Raw genomic sequence first — 21,627 nt, 5'->3', positions numbered from 1 at the left:
ATGAGTCAGTTTTGAATATGGATATACAATATTAAATTTCTTGTTTATTCTGTCACAAAATTCCAATAGTCAAAATTGGTAATTAGTATTTTTTGAATTTGTCAAACATTCAATTTCAATAATTAATATGATGCATGTATTTAAAGAAATAATCTATTAATTTTTTATTCTTAAACTACATGCAAATGAAAGGTAAAAGGTTTTTCTAATTTGGATAAATATCTTCAACATTTGAAGGTTTCTGAAGAGGAGAAACAGAATGTTGGTGAAGAAATTGAAGATATCAGAGAAAATTCGAATGTGACTATCAGTACTGAAGAAACCAAGGAAGAGTTGGTATGTAAATTTAAAGAATACAATTTATATTAGTCGGATGTTAATGCTTTGCGATACAAGAAATATTTTGGATCTTTAAGGTGTTTTGGAGATGTAGATTATTTAATTTGCAAGTTTCACAAGTGTAAAATGCTTTTTGGTGATGCCATTAGTGAAATTTATAGCCTTGATATTTGTTCTCATATATGAAGAGAATCCACAAGGAAACAGAAAGTACTGGGGGGAAAAATTTGCAAAACACGGAGGAGACTTTGGAAGTGAGTGCAGAGGCATATGCTGTGCATGAGGAGGGGCAGCTGGTATGTGTTTTTTGACTTATTTTTTTAGAATGTTGTGATTGTACCTAAGTCAGTGGTAGAATGAGGCTTCGATAACCTATTAACAAAGAAAATCTAGGCATGTTAGGAATAATTTTATACCAATGATGGGGAATCAGATACTATCAAATTTTGATATATGATATGAAATGTCATGTATTTATCTTGTCGCTTATTTTCAATAATTAAAGGTGGTAAGTTATATTTTGTAATTTATTAATTTTACGAGGCTTTAATTGAAAGAAAGAGTTTTGGTGTCTTAAATTTTATACTAATAAAAAGTAAAAATAATTCCTAATTTGGATAAATGTTTCTAATATTTGAAGGTTTCTAATAAAGAGGAGCAGAGTGTCGCTGAAGAAATTGAAGATGTGAAAGAAAGTTTAGAAGTCGTTACAAATATCACAGTTGAAGAAACCAAGGAAGAGTTGGTATGTAAATTTAAAAAATTTCTATTATTTGAGTGGTGTTTTTGAAACAAAAAGTGTTCTGGATCTTGAAGGTGTTTTAGAGATATTTATTTTGCAGTTTTGCAGGTTTTCTATTCTTTTTTGGAAATGTTTTTGATTATTGGAAATGTTTTTGATTATATAAGCAGGGAAAGGGCCCTGATCCTGTCACATCGGCAGTTCATTATTGGGAATATTGCACTTGTACCTAGCTCATTGAAAATATGTCACTTTGATAATAAGTTAATAAAGAAATTTTTGATGTTTTGTAATAATAATATCAAAGATGAGGAATGAGTCAGTTCTGAATATGGATATGCAATATTAAATTTCTTGTTTATTCTGTCACAAAATTCCAATAGTCAAAATTGGTAATTAGTATCTTTTGAATTTGTCAAACATTCAATTTCAATAATTAATATGATGCATGTATTTAAAGAAATAATTTATTAATTTTTTATTCTTAAACTACATGCAAATGAAAGGTAAAAGGTTTTTCTAATTTGGATAAATATCTTCAACATTTGAAGGTTTCTGAAGAGGAGAAACAGAATGCTGGTGAAGAAAATGAAGATATCAGAGAAAATTCGAATGTGACTATCAGTATTGAAGAAACCAAGGAAGAGTTGGTATGTAAATTTAAAGAATACGATTTGTATTATTTGGATGTTAATGCTTTGCGATACAAGAAATATTTTGGATCTTTAAGGTGTTTGTAGATGTAGACTATTTAATTTGCAAGTTGCACAGATGTAAAATGCTTTTTGCTGATGCCATTAGTGAAATTTATAGCCTTGATATTTGTTCTCATATATGAAGGGAATCCACAAGGGAACAGAAAGTACTGGGGGGAAAAATTTGCAAAACACGGAGGAGACTTTGGAAATGAGTGCAGAGGCATATGATGTGCATGAGGAGGGGCAGCTGGTATGTATTTTTTGACTGATTTTTTAAGAATGTTGTGATTGTACCTAAGTCAGTGGTAGAATGAGGCTTCGATAAACTATTAACAAAGAAAATCTAGGCATGTTAGGAATAATTTTATACCAATGATGGGGAATCAGATACTATCAAATTTTGATATATGATATGAAATGTCATGTATTTATCTTGTCGCTTATTTTCAATAATTAAAGGTGGAAAGTTATATTTTGTAATTTATTAATTTTACGAGGCTTTAATTGAAAGAAAGAGTTTTGGTGTCTTAAATTTTATATTAATAAAAAGTAAAAATAATTCCTAATTTGGATAAATGTTTCTAATATTTGAAGGTTTCTAATAAAGAGGAGCAGAGTGTCGCTGAAGAAATTGAAGATGTGAAAGAAAGTTTAGAAGTCATTACAAATATCACAGTTGAAGAAACCAAGGAAGAGTTGGTATGTAAATTAAAAAAATTTCTATTATTTGAGTGGTGTTTTTGAAACAAAAAGTGTTCTGGATCTTGAAGGTGTTTTAGAGGTATTAATTTTGCAGTTTTGCAGGTTTTCTTTTCTTTTTTGGAAATGTTTTTGATTATTGGACATGTTTTTGATTATATAAGCAGGGAAAGGGCCCTGATCCTGTCACATCGGCAGTTCATTATTGGGAATATTGCACTTGTACCTAGTTCATTGAAAATATGTCACTTTGATAATAAGTTAATAAAGAAATTTTTGATGTTTTGTAATAATAAAATCAAAGATGAGGAATGAGTCAGTTCTAAATATGGATATGCAATATTAAATTTCTTGTTTATTCTGTCACAAAATTCCAATAGTCAAAATTGGTAATTAGTATATTTTGAATTTGTCAAACATTCAATTTCAATAATTAATATGATGCATGTATTTAAAGAAATAATTTATTAATTTTTTATTCTTAAACTACATGCAAATGAAAGGTAAAAGGTTTTTCTAATTTGGATAAATATCTTCAACATTTGAAGGTTTCTGAAGAGGAGAAACAGAATGTTGGTGAAGAAATTGAAGATATCAGAGAAAATTCGAATGTGACTATCAGTATTGAAGAAACCAAGGAAGAGTTGGTATGTAAATTTAAAGAATACGATTTGTATTATTTGGATGTTAATGCTTTACGATACAAGAAATATTTTGGATCTTTAAGGTGTTTGTAGATGTAGACTATTTAATTTGCAAGTTGCACAGATGTAAAATGCTTTTTGGTGATGCCATTAGTGAAATTTATAGCCTTGATATTTGTTCTCATATATGAAGGGAATCCACAAGGGAACAGAAAGTACTGGGGGGAAAAAATTGCAAAACACGGAGGAGACTTTGGAAATGAGTGCAGAGGCATATGATGTGCATGAGGAGGGGCAGCTGGTATGTGTTTTTTGACTGATTTTTTTAGAATGTTGTGATTGTACCTAAGTCAGTAGTAGAATGAGGCTTCGATAACCCATTGACAAAGAAAATCTAGGCATGTTATGAATAATTTTATACCAATGATGGGGAATCAGATACTCGCAAATTTTGATATATGATATGAAATGTCATGTATTTATCTTGTCGCTTATTTTCAATAATTAAAGGTGGTAAGTTATATTTTGTAATTTATTAATTTTATGAGGCTTTAATTGAAAGAAAGAGTTTTGGAGTCTTAAATTTTATACTAATGAAAAGTAAAAATAATTCCTAATTTGGATAAATGTTTCTAATATTTGAAGGTTTCTAATAAAGAGGAGCAGAGTGTTGCTGAAGAAATTGAAGATGTGAAAGAAAGTTTAGAAGTCGTTACAAATATCACAGTTGAAGAAACCAAGGAAGAGTTGGTATGTAAATTTAAAAAATTTCTATTATTTGAGTGGTGTTTTTGAAACAAGAAGTGTTCTGGATCTTGAAGGTGTTTTAGAGATATTAATTTTGCAGTTTTGCAAGTTTTCTATTCTTTTGTGGTGATGTGATTAGTTTTTCCTTAGCTAGCTGCTAAATACAAACATAATATCTTCCAGTTTTTTGGTTATGCAGTTACCTCCTTGATGAATTTTATTTCTCATTTGGAAATGTACCTAATGATATTAGTGACGATGAACAGATTTTATTAAATTGAATTATAAATAAGCTTGACTAAGCATTTTAACACTTACAGTGAATGCAAATTGTTTACATTTTGATATTTAGTATTTTTTATTGATATTTTCTTGCTAGATATAAATAATAAAACATTTGAATGGCATGTAATCTGCATGCCCTATAATCTGCAAATTTTGTTGACTAACTTTTGTCAAATAGTGCTTATTAATGCTGTTTATAGATTTATTCTTGAATTTATGATTTGGGATATTGTGGTGAGAGTTTTCTAGAAGAACATTAAACTCTGCTGAAACTGAACAACTGATAATAGAGTATGCAAATTCCAGCTATGTTTCTAACATATGCAGTAGAGACTTAAGGGAATTCCAACACTTAATGATTGTGCTAGGAAGTATTTGTTGCTCCAGGTTTGGAAGGTGCTTTGGTAGTGATCCGGAGGACCTGATACACTCCGATACTCTGGCAGGATGAACTGACTATATCATTTGCCCCCACTAATCCTCGTACAAGCTTCAGCTCGTGTAAGCCACTCTCTGACGTGCAGAAATGTTTTTCTAATCTTTCCTGATCAAAGAAGGCATCACCATATGTTACTTGTTACAGCATCAACTACAGTGAATTCATGGTTCTTCTCATTTCACTAAGTAAGAATCAGTCTCTGAGTTTCCAGATTGATTTATGTATAGGCTCCCAACAAATATTGCACACAACGTGGTCTGTTGTATTTATCACATTCCATTATACTATTAATCCCTGAAGTGTGTGCTGATGCAATCTCAGAAGATATCATCGACTTAATGGCTAATGGCACTAGCGGCCGCCACCCAGAGAATTGATCAAGACTTCAATGCAAGCAAATATTAATCTTTCCTAAGTTTGGCTCGCTGCAATCAATTGGTACTATATGCATCCAAGTATATTGGCACTTAGATGTTTTTCTTTAGGAAAAAATGGCATCCAAAACAGTAATCGCAACTTAATAGAACGGTTGATGTTGTTTGGTGAAGGAAACCAATATGTGAGGTTTTCGCTGAAATATAATTGATATCTAACTTCGGAAGGGCTAGGTCCCACAATTCTTATTGCTCCTTCAATAGGTGGGCAACCTTATGTATTAATCTTTAAATTGTCGTGAGAATCAATTAATAGCGCCAATACACCTGCTAATATAATTCGCCTTTACTGTCCAATATGATGAAGTTCATATCAGATCAGCTCTGACTTTTGTTTTTGGCGATAGACTTAATAAGCCTGAAATGAAATTGATGATGGGATGTTAACCGTCTTATGCATGATATTTTATTATTATGTCTGTCCCCCACAGAAACTCATGCTAAATACAAAACTTCAGATCATATATACTTCTTAGGTTTATAGGGATTGAGATGGGTTGCATCACTCACTTCTAGTACTCTCTGGATTCTCCTCACTACCTCCTCTCATCTAGACATGAGCTGAACAAGTGTATTAGAACATATATTTACATGCAGTTCTTTCACACTACTTAGGTTCACCCCATGGGGTCTTTGCCCAAAGATAATGTTGTGTGCTGAGCATTTTCTAGAGGTGAGGGATGGACTCATTGCTAGTCCTTCTTACTGATCCCACCACTGAGCACATTCTCTCTAATACCCCTTGGTTACTTTAGGATGGGTTCTCATTGTCTTCACATTGAGACCAAAAAGCAAATAGGTGGAGAGAGCTGGATTTGCCTTATGCAGTATGACAGAGGTTAAGATTGAGGAACATTTCATCTACTTCTGCCCTTTATAGTATGATATTTTAGGCAAATTCTACTGCCTTTTTAGGGGAACTTAGTCCCTCTCCACATTTTTCAGATTCATGGACTAGAGGTTCCTTGCTCTTTATATTCAGGAGGTCGTCGGGCTCCAGGACCTCTTACTTCTACATAAGTACCATGACACTATGCAGTCCTGTCAGCTTATCACCTCCTTCTTCAGATATCACTCAATGTGTGGCACCGCATGCTAGCTTGGTCTCCCCTCTAGCTATCATCGACTTGTTTCCAAGAGTTTGCTTCACCAGCTATTTTCCTCCCCCTCTAGGAAATGTCAGAAGCAGTGTAGGTCTCTTGCTAACTCTATAGATTACCCTTTTATCTTGAGGTTCTTCACAGTGGGATAAATTTTGTAATAGGGTTGGGGTTCTTCAGTTCCCCCCCTCTTTGTCTCTCTTTCCCTTGTTCAGTTGTCTGTTTTCTGTTCCTGTTGTTTTACTGCTTTTCTTCGGACACTGTTTGGTTTTCTTGCTGTGTGCTGGCCCCCTCTCTTTTTTTTGTTAGACCCTTGGACTTTTTATGTGTTCCGTAGTTGAACAGTAATAAATTTACCTTATCTTAGCTCCTTCTTCAACACTTTTTTCATCAAACTATTTCCTTAACAGACTGACATCAGAATCACCGTGGGTTGGATCTTCTATCTCATGCTCCTCTTCAATTTCTGTTATGAAATCAAACTGCAGGCAATCAACATCTCCAACTTAGTCGTTATTTTATGAACCCACTCTTGGCTGTCCTCAATGTGTTGCTGATGTGAAGACAGGGAACTTCTCGTTGAAATCATCAAATCAGAATCATATTCCCTTGGATTGTCTTTGTCACATCCTTTATTGTATCTTCAATAAGTGCCGGCCAATGACTATGAAGGTCATCTGTTGCCTTTCTGATCCAGATTTGCAACTCCATTATGTTTCTTGTCTCCAACAAAAACCATGGTGAAGCAATGATGACCATCCAAATATACCATTTTGTAGGACCTTATTGTTAGGCAATCTCCTAGTCTCTAGGATCAGCTATCTAATGCAAAATGCTTCATATCTCAAAAAGTATTCCTCCAATTCAAATATATGCACGAAGCAAGTGATATAAATCTCTCTATGTGACCTGCCATCAATCTCTTTACATGACTTGACATCATCTCTATCACATTACGAATTGATTCCTTACTAATCAGTTGTAGAGCTGGCCCACGCAAACGTATATTGGTTGTTTCAATGCTGCCATGTAGCTGATCAATCAATGCTGGCTAGCTAACTTTGTGCAAAGACCCTCTCAACCTTGTGCCTACCATGTATGCTTATGTGTTCTCCACTTGTAGTGCAATAGCTGATCCTTGTTTCTTCATAGCCTAATTTGGCTGAAGTGAACTTGGGATCATGTCTTCATCTTTCTTAGGGCTCATGCTTCCATGCAGCCTGTCATCCTCATTTCCAATTCTCTTATCTCATATTTTTGTAGTCTCTGTTACCTTTGGAGGTTGAATACATCATCCTCAAGTCTACATAATCTTCAAGAGACATGTACAGATTGGACCCTCTGACAAGCCAATCGTGCTTGGATCACCCATGCAATTGAACCAAAGGTAGAGTTTGATATTTTCATCGCTTGCTTATTAGAAGGAAGGTTGGCATCATTGACATTGTATTGTACTAGTGTGTTGTGATGTCCCATTGATTGAATTGTAGCCCTTTGTTCTCTGTTGGCCAAGTGTTGGAGGGTTCTACCAATCTTTTGTTATCCTCTTGTTAGGCTCTCACAAATCAACTGTTGTCCTCTTCCTAGGCTCTTAAACATTTGTCTTCTTATCAACTCTCCCAAGATAAGTATTATTTTTTTGTGTATCCAAAAGACAATGTTGTCCATCACTTGGTTCCATACTTCGAGGATTTCCCCTACAGTCTAGCAAGCTCATCAACTTTGATACCAACATAATGTCCAATTTTATTCTAACTCAAAATCTGCAATTTTTCTCTACTACCTTTTGTCAAACAGTCCTCTGACATGTTGGATATAAGTTTATTCTTGCAACTATGATTTAGGATATTATGGTGAGTTTCAATGACAAATATATTGACAACCAAGCAAAGAAAAAGAACACTAAATTCCACTGAATTGAGCAACAAATTACAAAGCATAGGAATTCTTGCTATGGTTATGACCTATGCATTTGAGACTTATAGTTGGCAGTGAATTTGAACACTCAACAATCATACCAAGAATCACTTTGTTGCTTTATTATTCAAAGGCACTTCAATAGCAACCCACAGGTCCTGCTACACCCCATTGGCATGGCACATTGATCATATTATATCATTTGTCTTCACCAATTCTCATGCAAGCTTATGCTTGTGAGACTGTAATGCCCCCTAGTAGGGTCTTTATTTTTTTTTTTTTCTAAAAATACTTAATTTAGGATTTGAATCTTACTGATGGATTGTAATGTTTCAAGCTAAGCTAATGTAGTTCTCAATAATTATCAAATATCATCATATTTTGAAACAATACATACCTAAGCTTCAATTTTTTAATTCTCTCCTAATATAGAACCCTAAAATGGGTGGTAGAATTATTGCTGCTCGAGTATGGAAACAATCTATCTGAGGCCCCCTTATGGTTTTCACTTGTTTTGGGACTCTTTTGCCTCAACGCAATCAAATTATTCCTTCCTTTGTGCAAACTCCCCACCCACTTGGTTGTAGTGAGCAATTAAATAAATGACTTAGTATATATTATATCTTTATATTACATATATATGTCAGATGTAGTGCTTTTGAATAAGTATTCAAGTTCATAACATTTAGATAATTAACATGTTTAAGTCTAAGTTCCTTACTTCTTTCCTAAACTCCACCATAAGGAGAGCGTGAATTTACTTGTAGTAGGGCGCGTGACACTTGTACATTCTCTGGATTTACTCTACATTTGCCTACAAAATACCATCCATGAACTCCCAGGGATATTGCAAGGGATCAAGGAATAGACTATACATATACCAATACCTTTTGTATTATGGTAATATAGTATATACTTATAATATATAGCATATATATGGTGATTATTTCATCATTATTGACATGTTTATATATATAAATATAATCCCTTGTTATCGAATGCACACTTTTTAGTATACACATAATCCACCTTCATATTTATATAGGAATTGACCATCTTTATCACAACACTTCATAATCATAGTCATTTTGGAAAGTCACAACCTTTCATAATCACAATCATTTCAAAAAGTCACAACTCTTCATAATTACAACCCTTTCAAAAAGTCACAATGCTTCATAATCATAATCTATACGAAAGGTCATAACCCTTCATAATTACAACCCTTTTTATAAGTCACAGCCCTTCATAATCGTAATCCATTCGAAAAATCACAGCTCTTCATAATTATAGTCCATGTGAAAAGTCACAACCCTTCATAATTACAATCCATGTGAAAAGTCACAACCCTTCATAATTACAACTATTTCAGAAAGTCACATCCCTTCACCATTGTTGCCTTTTGAAAAATTCATTTCCTTATTTTCATCACATTCCATTCCTCTTCTATTAATCCTTCTTTAACTCATCTCTTTCCTCTTCTCCCCCTTTTTGAAATGAACTCTACTCCCTCTTATACCTTATTTTGAACAAGTCACATCTCTTTATTACATATCCCTTCACCATTCTTGCGTTTTGAAAAATTTATTTCCTTATTTTCTTCACATTCCATCCTCTTCTATTAATCCTTCTTTAACTCCTCTCTTTCCTCTTCTCCCCCTTTTTGAAATGAACTGTACTCCCTCTTATACCTTATTTTAAACAAGTCACATCTCTTTATTACATATCTCTTGACCTTTCATCAGATTTAGTTAATTTATACTGTTTTATATTATATTGTTTATTTACTTATTTATTTATGTTTATTATCACTTATTATTAAATCCTATCTAGAAAGGAAACATACATTATTATCATTATTTGTTTCTATTAAATAATATTCTATTATTCTATTATTGGAATTCTATCTGAACATGGGAACATGAAAAAGACACTCTCTTGACTTGCAACAACAATGTTCTAGTCCTTCTTGGCATCATTAAACCATGGTGTGACCAATCATGAGCAACCTATTCTTTTTCTTCTAACGACCATGCTCTCATCCAATTTTTTTCCTCCTAAGGACTATGCTTTTGACGACTATGCTCTGAAAGGGCTATGCCTTTCGCGTTCCCTGCTGAAGTCGGCTCATCTGTGTGGTTCGAAACTATCCACATTGCTTAGGCGTTGATAGGTGTTGTTTTGTATCCCACATCTGCATTGTTGTCTTCTCGCCTTACACTTTCATTCTCTCCGCTTTCTTTCTTTCTTCGTTAACTCGTTGCTTCCACTTAAGGCCTGTCGTATGCTTTAGTCTCATTTCTTTGCAATGGAGTTTACCTATCCTTTTGTCTGGCTATTGACATTCCATAGATGGGTTTTGCTTCATGTCCTATTGGCTGCTTGACTAGTTGTTGCTTCACATCATGCTTACTCATCGTCCGAAGAGTAAGACTTGTCTCTATGGTGTCCACTTACTCATTGTTGACATTGTTGGGTTTGTATTAGTCCTCTTCTTGACGTGGCTAGTTGCATTTATAGTTTGAGTTGCCATGCTCTCCCTTCTATGTCTTTTGTACAACTACAAGATTTCCTCTGCTCACTTGCTTTTGTGTCCTCTACTTACTCATTGGTTGGCAGTTGCTTCCCACCTACCTATTGCATTCATTTGCTTTTTGTTTCTCATGTCTTGCTTTCTCATCCTCTACAAGTTGACGTTGTGTGAGAGTGTCGAGTTTGTGTTACTAAACATTCTTCTTCACCATTATGTCCTTCATATGACACGACTACACGCATATGGAGTTTGTAGTCTCTTGCTCTCCCTGTTGAGTCTTTTATGCAACTACACTCCTTTTCTCTATTGTAACCACTGGTTGCGTGTAATTTGCAAAGGGCATGGAGTGCTGCAAGGGCGACCCACCTTGCTTGGTTCCCAGAGTCACCAACCAGAGCAAGTCCAGCTCCGATGCCACTTCTTCTCAAGATTTATTGGAATGAATGGAGAGACTCGAAGTTGACAATCTTTCACGCTTGACTTCTCTACATGAGGTATCTAACATCCTTAGACAAATTATAATAGTGAACGCTAAACTTAGGAAATTGTTGACAATATTTCAATAGGCTACAACCAAAGGTTCTAACTTGTTGGAAATAAAAAACAAGTGGACTGAATCGGTTTCCCCACAGGAGACACTAAAATGTGAGACTGAGAAGCAACTACAATTATATGCATCAGTCTGTAGCAACAATAATGGCAACCCCCCACTGGCTAAAGTCAAGGTGCTTGTCCATTCTAAGCTGGCTGAAGAGCGCACACATAGATCTTGTGAGCACAAGCTTAAGGTGTGAGGCCTCCCACTATTTCTCTAGATCCTATGATTGCTAGCTTGACATTTCTTTGTGACTACCTTGGCATTAATGACATCATTCATGTTAGAGCATGGGTTCAATATAACTATAGCCTTTTTCTCCACTTTAAGACCACAACTGATTGTCTATGTGCCCTCAAGGCTACATAAAAATTGTTTCCTTTGCCCACAAAAAACTTCCTTGATGAAGACCTCATTGAAACACAAGTTGCCACTCAAGCATTTGAGAGAACTTGTTGTTGCAGCTAGGGGATGTCATTTGAAACTTTAAGGCTATCTTTAGGGACTCTTCCACCCTCCTGGGTGGCAATCTTGACGTCCATTAGATGTTTCCAAATGACGGGTTTGTAACCTGCACACTATGAGTAAGAAGAAAGATTCAAATCTTAAAGTTAACTGTAGGAATTACAATGAGTCCCTTTGTGAGAGCCTTGAATGCCCATTTCCTACCATTGTGGTTTTTATTGGTTGTCGGCTTTCAGGAGTGGGACTAGGCGTTATAGTGGGGTTGCTTGCCTTTTTAGTGACAAACTTCATGATTCGATTTTTTGTGGCCCTTTCTGATGCCTATGATAGATTTATGTGGATTTGGCTTCATCACACTGTCCCTTGCATTCGTGACATCTTTCTTGGCATCTGTTACTTTTCTCTAGTGTCCTTCTCCTATGCTATCCATAACAACCCTAATGCAGATCCCTTCTTAGATTTATAGAACAATTTTACCCAATTCTCCACACTCAAGGACATCATTTTTCGAGGGCTTCAATGCTAGGACTCACATGACTTAAACCTCTTTTCACAAGTGGATGACAAACTCATTATGGACACTCTTTCAAGACCATTTTTAGGCCACCTTATCCAATTTGACTCTTATGGATACCCTTATTAGACCCGCAATTTTCTATGGGCTGGTTGTGTGGGGTCCCACTCTGCTAGAATGCGATTGGACTTCAATTGAGTGGTTTTAGATTCTCCTTCTTCGACAAATCGGTAGGTGCAAGTTGTCCATACTGCATCACATTATTATAGAGGAGTTTTGAGCTGGTTCTTTAAGGCTTGAGGCCATTTTCAATATGGTTTGGTTCTTTCACCACCTTTGGGTTTTTGGTGATTCGGCTTAAGGGTATCCTACGTAGCCTTTCTTAGCTTATTGCTCATTGGACTCCATTGTTTTTGTAACACCCTGCTAGGGAATTCAATAGAAATTAACTTATTATGTTACAATGTTTACTAAACATTTTTTTTCATGAAAGTTTATGCAACATCAAGATAACAATGAGGAAGCAATATAACTCATACACATCAAGTACACATTAACAATACAAATATAGTTTCTATTTCTCAAGGGTTCCTTAACGTTGAATCACAATTATGAAAGTTTTATTGATTAGGTTTTTAAGTACAATGTTCATAATTTGATGAAATATTAGTTACATGATCTTATAAATAATACATAAGTACGATTGATATAATGAAGTGCATCAAATATACAACACCCACTGCACATGTTGCATGGTATGTAAGGATAAACCAAATACAAGATAACACTATACATCATCCCATATGATCTCAAGATACAAAAATGTGATACATCTATTGAATAGAAAGTCCCCAAGAGATAATAATAAATAGAAATATTTATTTAATTTTTGAAATAAATAAATAATAAATAATAAATTATCTTTGTTAATTTCTGAAGTTAATAATCAATTAGTTTTTTACAATTTAACAAATTAATATATCATTTAAAAAAGAAAAATTAAGCATGCAATTATTATTTTCACATGCCTATGATCTTTTAAAACATGCAAGAATAATTAAACGTATTTTTTTTATTGTGAATGTATTTTTTTCACATCTCTCTCTCTCTCTCTATATATATATATATATATAATTAAACTTACTTTTTAATCTTGAATGTGTGTCTGTGTGTATATATAGTTAGTTAGTTAGTAACAACATATTTTTTCGATTAGTTTTTTGTTTTTTCAATAAATCTTGCGACTAAAGAAAAAATATCCATCTTTATTTGGAAAATAATGATAATTGTATAGCTCTAATGATAGAATTTAAAGTTGAAAACCTAGCTGAATTAAATCTTCCAATTTCTAAGTTTTCATGATTGAATTTTCTTTTGTGACGAGGGTTTTTTGAATGAATATAAAATTTATAGTTTTTCCAATTTCCTCTACAAGATTTTCATGAATGTATTGATTTTCAATCAAGTCTTTTCTACCCACAAGATCAAACAAATTTCTCTCAAGTTTTGCACAAACATAATCATTGATTCATAATTAAAAACAACAATATTAATTAATTAGTTTACAAGCACCATAATAGAATTAATTGCTTCTATTTAAGTGGAAAAAAAACTGAATTAACTTTTTAAGGGAAAAGAAATAACTGAATTAATTGCAGATAAACAAAAAGTACATAAAAGTAAAAGAGCCGCTATAGGAAAGTGGAAAGCATGCAGTTCTGAATGTATTTCTCCAAGCCTTGGCATCTGGTGGAGAGGAGAAGCATTGTTAGGGGTTTAACATCCCAACTGTAGACCCTTATTGACCCTAATATATATCAAGAAAGGTCCTCCCTACTTGGGAATACGGAAGAGACACTTTGTCCTACCATTGAGCATCCTGGTGTTAGAGTGTCGACTAGGTAGTTAGCTAGGTCCTGGATATGTTTCGCTAACCTATTTGCCAAATGCTAGCAACCTGATCTCTAGTGGTGATAGCAGCAAGCATGCCACTTAACCTACCTTGGCCAGGGATTTATATGGACACAATGTGCCCGATCACCCACAACTCAATTGGACAACAAGATTTACACTATTTGACAACCAAAGATAGTTTTGTTTAAGCTTATTAATTATTTATTGTCTTTTATATCCTTATCTTCTAGGTATACCCCGCTATTCTTTTGAGATAACCTACACTCTTCATCTCAACCTCGCTAGTCTTCCTAGATGAATCCTGGTGTGGTTGCTTATAGCATTGATCATTTTTATTTCATCATAATTTGGAACTCTTTCTACCCAATCTGGGCTTATAACAGTCATTCATAAATAAATCCTTAAGTTCTTTTAACAATTATTGGACTCTATAAAGTACCTTCCTTATCACAAAGGCATACAAAATAAATGCCCGTGTATAAGTCTGCATTGGATTTAAAATCCTTTGAGTCAATAATAAGTTCTTAGACAAAATACATCCTCGCAAATGTAGCATAATATGCAGTCTTCTTATGCAATGATATTGCTATTCAAACGTACAATAAAATGGCTATTCCTTTGGTGCCATGCTCTAACAATATTTGCTAACAAAACTCCATCAACATTTAGCCAAGATTTTAGAGCTTACCATATAGAAATTTGAAAATGTGGAAGAATGTATGATCTAGAAGAGAATTATCTCCTTTACGTGGCTTGAGAGCTAAGCCTCCTGTTACGACTCCTTATTGGGGATTGAACAATCAATTAACAATGGCTCACGATAATCGCCGAGCTTGATGTATTACAATATATGAGCTTCAAGAAATATGATTCACGACACTATATATTATAGCTGACTATGGAGAGTCCAATGCTTATTCACGACACTAAAGGAGTAGTGATAGTTGGTGCAAAGAAAAATCAACTGGAAATATGTGCGGCTCAATTTTGCTATTGATGGTATAATGCAGAGAGAGAATAGTCGAAAAATAAATCAAGAGTGGGACTCATAGGTAAGGAGAGTTTGCTTGCAATACATCCATTGCATATGATAAGCTTGTCTCTTGTAATTGCATGCTTAGTTGCTAGCAAGACAAAAAGGTGGCATCAAAAATATGTTGGGCTCAAGAACCATACAAGAGGCCGATAAAGTAATGGCTCCAAAAAAAAAAAAAAGCCTCTGACAAGTAATGATCCGATGACACAAATATAATTATAAAATTTGCCAAAGTTTGAAATTAAATCATTGGTATAAGTTTAAAATAAGGGTACGTATGCACACATAATATTACAAGTATACGTATATTATGTATGAGACAATATGCGTTCATAAAAATTATAAGGAATATACACATGTGTATGTGTATGTGTATGTACATGTACATGCATTTGTAGTTACCATGGTATCATTATAATAAAACATGCCTTGCCCTGACAGGAAGCTCTCAGATCGCCTGTAAGCATTAAGGTAATAATTTGTTTTAGTTTGATGATTTCATTACTTTTATTAAGTGTGTTGACAAATTTGTTCATGGTGATCACTTGGTATGACGTTTCTTGCTTAGTCTAGCTTCCGTGACCAAGATGACTTAGAACCCATACTCGATAACCCAATGGTAGGTGATGCCCTCATGCCATTTCCTTTCTTGGAAATGCTTCCCCCCCTTTGTCGTGTATTTGCAGAAAGAATTTATCAAGGTAATAACGTATTTCCAAATTGTTTAGTTAAAAATCAAATATTCATACCAGCTAGCCACTTGCCATTCATATAACATCATAATGAAAACCGTTATTCAATTTGTCAAAGACATAATGGTTAACCAACTAACAATTTCCTCAAAACCATAACGAATAACTGATCACTTCTTTTCACATGAAATCAAATAAACAATGACTTAACCATTCAATTCGATTTCATTTATAACTTCAATGGCTATAATGCTATTTTTTTGAATTTAAGTAACAGTTTGGGATGTAACATACCTTCCCCCATGTGTTTCATCGTCCTTGATGAACTTTTCAAACAAAATTATTTCAATTATAACATACATATGCATTCGCATTATAATTTTTTCATAGTTCAAGTTCTAGGAAAAGGATGTGGATTTTTTTGGAAGATTTCATCATAATCTTCCCAAGTGGCATTTTCTTCAGTATATTGGTCCCATTGAACCTTGTGCTGAGTGATATCTCGATTCCGCAATTGAATCTTACATGCAACAAACGTTTTTCATAACAAAAACAAAGACAGTTTATAAAGAGATTTTCCAAACATTCATTGAATAGATAACTGAAGTCCTTTTCATATGACATTAACAGTTTTAACTATCAACAATTAATTGAAATAACCATATTCAATTGAGATAACCATATCAATGATCAATTGAAAATAACTAGTTTAACGATTAACTTAAAATAATTGTATTCATGATAATCTGAAATAACTAGATTAATGATTAACTGAAAATAACTGTATCTATGATGAACTGAAATAACTAGATTAACGATTAACTGAAAATAACTGTATTAATGATCAATTGAAATAACTAGATTAACGATTAACTGAAAATAACTGTATCAGTGATCAACTGAAATAACTAGATTAACAATTAACTATCTTTTCTACATACAAGTAAGTAAATGGTTATCATGGAAAGAATCAAAGAAACATACAAGTATCATTCGATGGATCTTTAGCTAGTTGTGCAAGTCTCGGCTTTTGGTAAGAGGAGAAGCATTGACTTAGGCTTAACCTCCCAACTTCGGACCATACTTATTCCCACATAGTCTATTGAATTAGTAAGGCCCTCCCTACCTCGGGATCGGGCTTGGGATATTCTTAGTCCAACCACTTGAGCATTTTGGTGTTTAGATTGTCCGCATAGTTATGGATGAACATGTCTGCATAATTGACACCACTGACATCAAGTGATCAATAGATGACAAACATGCCTTTAAACTACCTTGGCCAAGGTTTTTCCGATGGGTTCCACGACCCGATCACCACTGCTCGACTTGACAACAGGAAACATTTTATAAGGACAAGCATGAGCTATTAAGTAAGATTATTTAATTAGATTCAATGTATCAAGTCTGATTTCACTTTCTTTATCCTTGGAGATTCTATCTCACCTCTTCACTTTTTCCATGGCTAAACAGCTGGTGAGTCTTGGGTGTTTGGAATTTCAGAGCAAACAACTCTTATTGATTCATGAAGATTATGTACTTCTAGCATTTCACAATCAGTGACTTACATGATTAAATTCTTTAAAAGAATAATTGCAGAAATAACTATCAACGGATTCCAATGTCTATTTGAAAAGATAACATATGATTCCGTGTTATAGACGCTTTGCTATGCATATTGGTAAGCAATTCCCTAGAGTTATTTAGCTTTGAATGAGGATAATCTACAGCTTGCTATGGAAATCGAATTGTAAAAACATTGGAATAACATTAATTGGAAATGATTATCACATGACTTGATATAGAACCGAAACTATCTGGAGTCTTGCTAAACGATTTGTATCAGCTCTTCTTTGGATGCTTGCAGATGTAACCACAATGTTAAATACTACTTAAATCCTCAACATGGAAAGAACATATATGGCTGATTGTATCAAGATGGCACTGCTGTGAGATGGAAAGGTCTTCGAATGGACTTGCAAAAGTTCAATTGATTTATAGCAGAGAATCGGTTATGGAGGAAGCTTGAATAAGCAAGGAAGAAATGCAATCATAAAAGGAAATCAGGAATGCACTCTCATCCTTATTTCGTCATATCCGACTCATGATAGAAAAAGATTTTAAAAAGACTCCTTGGCTTCCGTAACTTAGAGCATATTTGTCAAATAAAAACACCAAGTCTTCTATCGGTTTCAGACAAGGAAAAGAATAAAAGATGGAAAAAGAGTTGGAAGGTTATAATTCGAAAATTATTATGATTTATATTTATATTCATACATGTAAATATATTGGTGAGTTGGCATCATTTTATCATAAGAAAATAATATGATGGTGTCACTTCATTTTTATATCTATGTGTATGTACATAGATGTATATTATAATAATATGGTGAAAAATCATTTAAACTCCTTTGAGGTACGTATTATATTTTAATTAAATTATTTTATGTTTTTTAAATTATTTATTTAATAGCTCATGCAGGTCCTACAGATGTATCCAGAGTTCAAGTCTTAGGTCTTTACCAAAGAAATTTAAATACTTGTCAATCCTGGTGATTGGACTAAGCAAGTATCCCATTCTGTTGATCCTATTTAGCAATGCTTCCCTCCTTCATCTTCTCCTGCAATCACCCGTGAAACACTTCCACCATAATAACAGTTCCATTATAATTTTCATATAAACTTTTAAAAGACTTTAAACTATTAACCATAATTCCAAAAAACAAGCAATTGCTAAACATCATATAACAAATAATGGTTAATGACCATCTTCATTAACAGTTAATACAATGAATATAAATAACTACCTAACTTCACATGATTGTGAAAGAAAAACCCGTTAAATCCAACGGCTATGAGAAATTTTAAAACTAGGTCAAAATTTGGGATGTAACATACCCTCCCCCTTAAATTTTTCATCGTCCTCAGTGAATATCACAACAAAACTTTAAACAATATCTATTTAGAATATAAAAAGAAATGTTCGGGTTCTAGCCTTGGAGAAAATATGAGGGTATTTTTGAAAGACTTCGTGATAATCTTCCTAGGTGGCATTATCATCTGCATACTGATCCCACTGGACTTTGCATTGAGTCACTTTTCGATTTTGTAAGCATATCTTATGCACCTTGAGTATTCTGAGTGGTTCTATTTCCACCACCCCTGGTTCTCGCACCTGTAATAGGTTCCAATCAATTATATGATCATCGTGAGTAATGTATTTCTTAAGGTATGACACATGGAAGACGTCATGCATCCTTGCAAGGGTTGGTGGTGAGGCAATTCTGTAGGCTACTGGGTTCACAACTTCCAATATTTCAAATGGTACCACATACCTTGGGGCTAACTTGGCATTCTTACCAAATTTGATAGTACTCTTCTGAGGTTTTACTCTTAATAACAACTTTTCTCCCATTGAAAATTTCCTAGGTGTTCTTTTTGCATCTGCATAACTTTTCAACCTGTCATTAGCTTCCTTCAAACTCTAACAAATTTGGATTATCTGTTCTTCCATTTCCTTAAGCATTTGAGGTCCAACAATAATTCTATCCTTGAATTGATTCCAACTCACAGGAGTTCTACATTTGTGGCCATATAGAGCCTCAAAGGGGGCCATTTTAATGGTGGATTGGTAGGAATTGTTATAAGCAAATTCTACCAAAGGTAAATATGTTTCCCATTGTTATTGCCGATCCATACAGTAAACTCTCAAAAGATCTTCTAATATCTAGTTTACTCTTTCTGTTTGACCATTTGTCTCAGGATGATAAGCTGAATTGATATTTAGTATAGTACCTAGTGCTGAAAATAATGTTTGCCAAAATCTGGAAGTTATCCTAGCATCCCTATTTGAAATAATTTTCTTTGGGACTCCATGCAATCTGGAAATTTCTTTAATGAATTTATAGGCAATTTTTGGTGCTCCATCAGTTAGATTTCTTGGTATAAAATGAGCAACTTTTGTCAATCTATCTGCTACTACCAGAATGGTATTGTGTCTATTTCGTGTGATGGGTAATTCTTGTACAAAATCTATGAAAATTATCTGCCATTTCCATTCTAGTACCTCATTTGGGTGCAAAAGACTGACTGGGTATCAATGTTCTGCTTTTACTCTTTGGCATTCTAAGCATCCTGCCACAAATTTTGTTATTTCTCTTTTCATACCTTTCCAAAAATATAGAGGTTTTATATCCGACAACATTTTAGTTACTCCACGGTGTCCTGAATATGGAGCTGAGTGAGATTCTTCCAAAATCATTCTTCGAAGTTTAGTTTTGTTGGGTACATAAATCCTGTTATGATATCTTAATAATCCATCCTCTTCTAACCTAAATTCTGAATACAAAGACAAACAAAGACAAACCTATAGAAAAGGGAGGCAAAGCATTGGGATCTTGAACTAGAGTGTGCGGAGTTGGATGATTCAATTACCCATCTTGATGTGCTTGCAGATGATGATGACAATAATGAGCTACCTAGTGATCATAAGGCGGAGATTGCTAGTACCAATGTGAGTGGCACTATTTTATTGGTGGTGGCTGATTGCTGATGTTGACATTATTTTTAAATTGAAACATTGATGTGGTGGTGTATTTTTTTTATGTTGCATTGGTATTAGCGCAATGGTGTGTTGTGAACTTATTTGCTGTTGTATAAAGAAGCATACGTTTTTGTAGGACAAACCCAAAGCAAATTCAAACACACCCCAAAGTTTTTGAAGAAACCTGCAAACTCATATCTCAAACGAGAAATTGAATCCTTACTGGGACATGCAATTAGCATTATTCCCACCACTTCATGTTTTGGGACTATTATTTGACACATTGTTATATGTTAGTAATATAGCATAGTCCATCTTGGTGCAGATCAAATAAATGTTTATGTTGGTATTTTCGTGGTAGTCATTCTCACATATGAGACACATCACTAGTCTAACCAATGTTCATGTAGAAGGTCTTCCAAAACCTCGATGCAACGAAAAGCTATGATTTTTAATCACCTGTCTTCTCCTCATTCCGCTTCAGTTCCCCTTACTACTTATATACTAAATTTGTGTAACTTAATCATTAACATTTAAAATGCTTATGTATTTTGTATTTCTTGTCATCAATTCATTTGACTCGGCAGATTTTAACAAACTAGTCATATTATAGCTTATTCCTATGAGGAATCTGAATATTTATTTTCATTTCAAATAAGTATTATTAAATGTTTTGTTGCTTTCTTTCATGTTTCACAAAGTTTGTAAACTTACTAGAATGGGAGGCAATTGTATAGCAGCTAGCTTGCTAAATTGGGTTTAAATGGGAAACAAGATGTTTTTTGAAAAATTACAACCAATACTAACTGTGGTGTTTGTTTTCATATTTGAAGGTTTCTCATAAAGTAAACAAAAGTTTGGATGAGGAAGCTGGAAATAGGAACATGATTTTAGTAAAGTGTGCAAGGTCTTTTGTTGAAAAATCTGTGGTGGAATTGGTATGTACAATTTTGATTGCAGATATTGTGAACGTGTTTGTACATTGCCTATAAATAGGCACAATTTTGAGCTTGCTGATATATATAGTTATGTGAACCAGGAAATTTATTATAATAGAAGTAGCAAGGAACATTAAATAATCATTTATTGAATGCTGATATAATGTTAAAAAATGTAATGTGCTATTTTTTGTCAGAATGTTGTAAGTATTAAAATGATAAAAATTAGTTTTTGTAATTGATTACCATAGAATTTTTTGTTAATTTGATGGAGAGTTTAGATAATATCTTAATTTGGAGTTCTGAACCATTGTTTCGTTGGAGTTGATTTCAATAATTCCTTTACCTGTGTCTTT

The 21,627-nt window shown here is 33.8% G+C and overlaps 1 protein-coding gene across 10 annotated transcripts in view; it reads left to right on the top strand.

The window, feature by feature from the left end:
• Positions 1–21,627, top strand: part of LOC149566325 (uncharacterized) — a 161,398-nt gene that overhangs the window by 84,876 nt on the left and 54,895 nt on the right. For 9 of the 10 annotated variants that reach the window (XR_016362155.1, XM_089819729.1, XM_089819725.1 and 6 more), the window contains 10 exons: positions 238–336; positions 528–635; positions 980–1,084; positions 1,633–1,731; positions 1,922–2,029; positions 2,374–2,478; positions 3,027–3,125; positions 3,316–3,423; positions 3,768–3,872; positions 21,167–21,271. Coding sequence is in view for 9 of the 10 variants with exons in the window: in XM_089819729.1 (XP_089675855.1) it covers positions 238–336; positions 528–635; positions 980–1,084; positions 1,633–1,731; positions 1,922–2,029; positions 2,374–2,478; positions 3,027–3,125; positions 3,316–3,423; positions 3,768–3,872; positions 21,167–21,271 (1,041 nt within the window). In the remaining variant the exon portion in view is untranslated. The remainder of the gene's footprint in view (positions 1–237; positions 337–527; positions 636–979; positions 1,085–1,632; positions 1,732–1,921; positions 2,030–2,373; positions 2,479–3,026; positions 3,126–3,315; positions 3,424–3,767; positions 3,873–21,166; positions 21,272–21,627) is intronic. The other variant, XM_089819731.1, reaches the window with a different exon arrangement.

The sequence above is a fragment of the Cupressus sempervirens genome, chromosome 3 (genome assembly GCF_028749045.1).
Source record: "Cupressus sempervirens isolate cs-2001-9-10 chromosome 3, ASM2874904v1, whole genome shotgun sequence".
NCBI lineage: Eukaryota > Viridiplantae > Streptophyta > Pinopsida > Cupressales > Cupressaceae > Cupressus > Cupressus sempervirens.
Note: the sequence above shows the minus strand (reverse complement) of the source record. Positions and strands in the feature narration are given on the sequence as shown.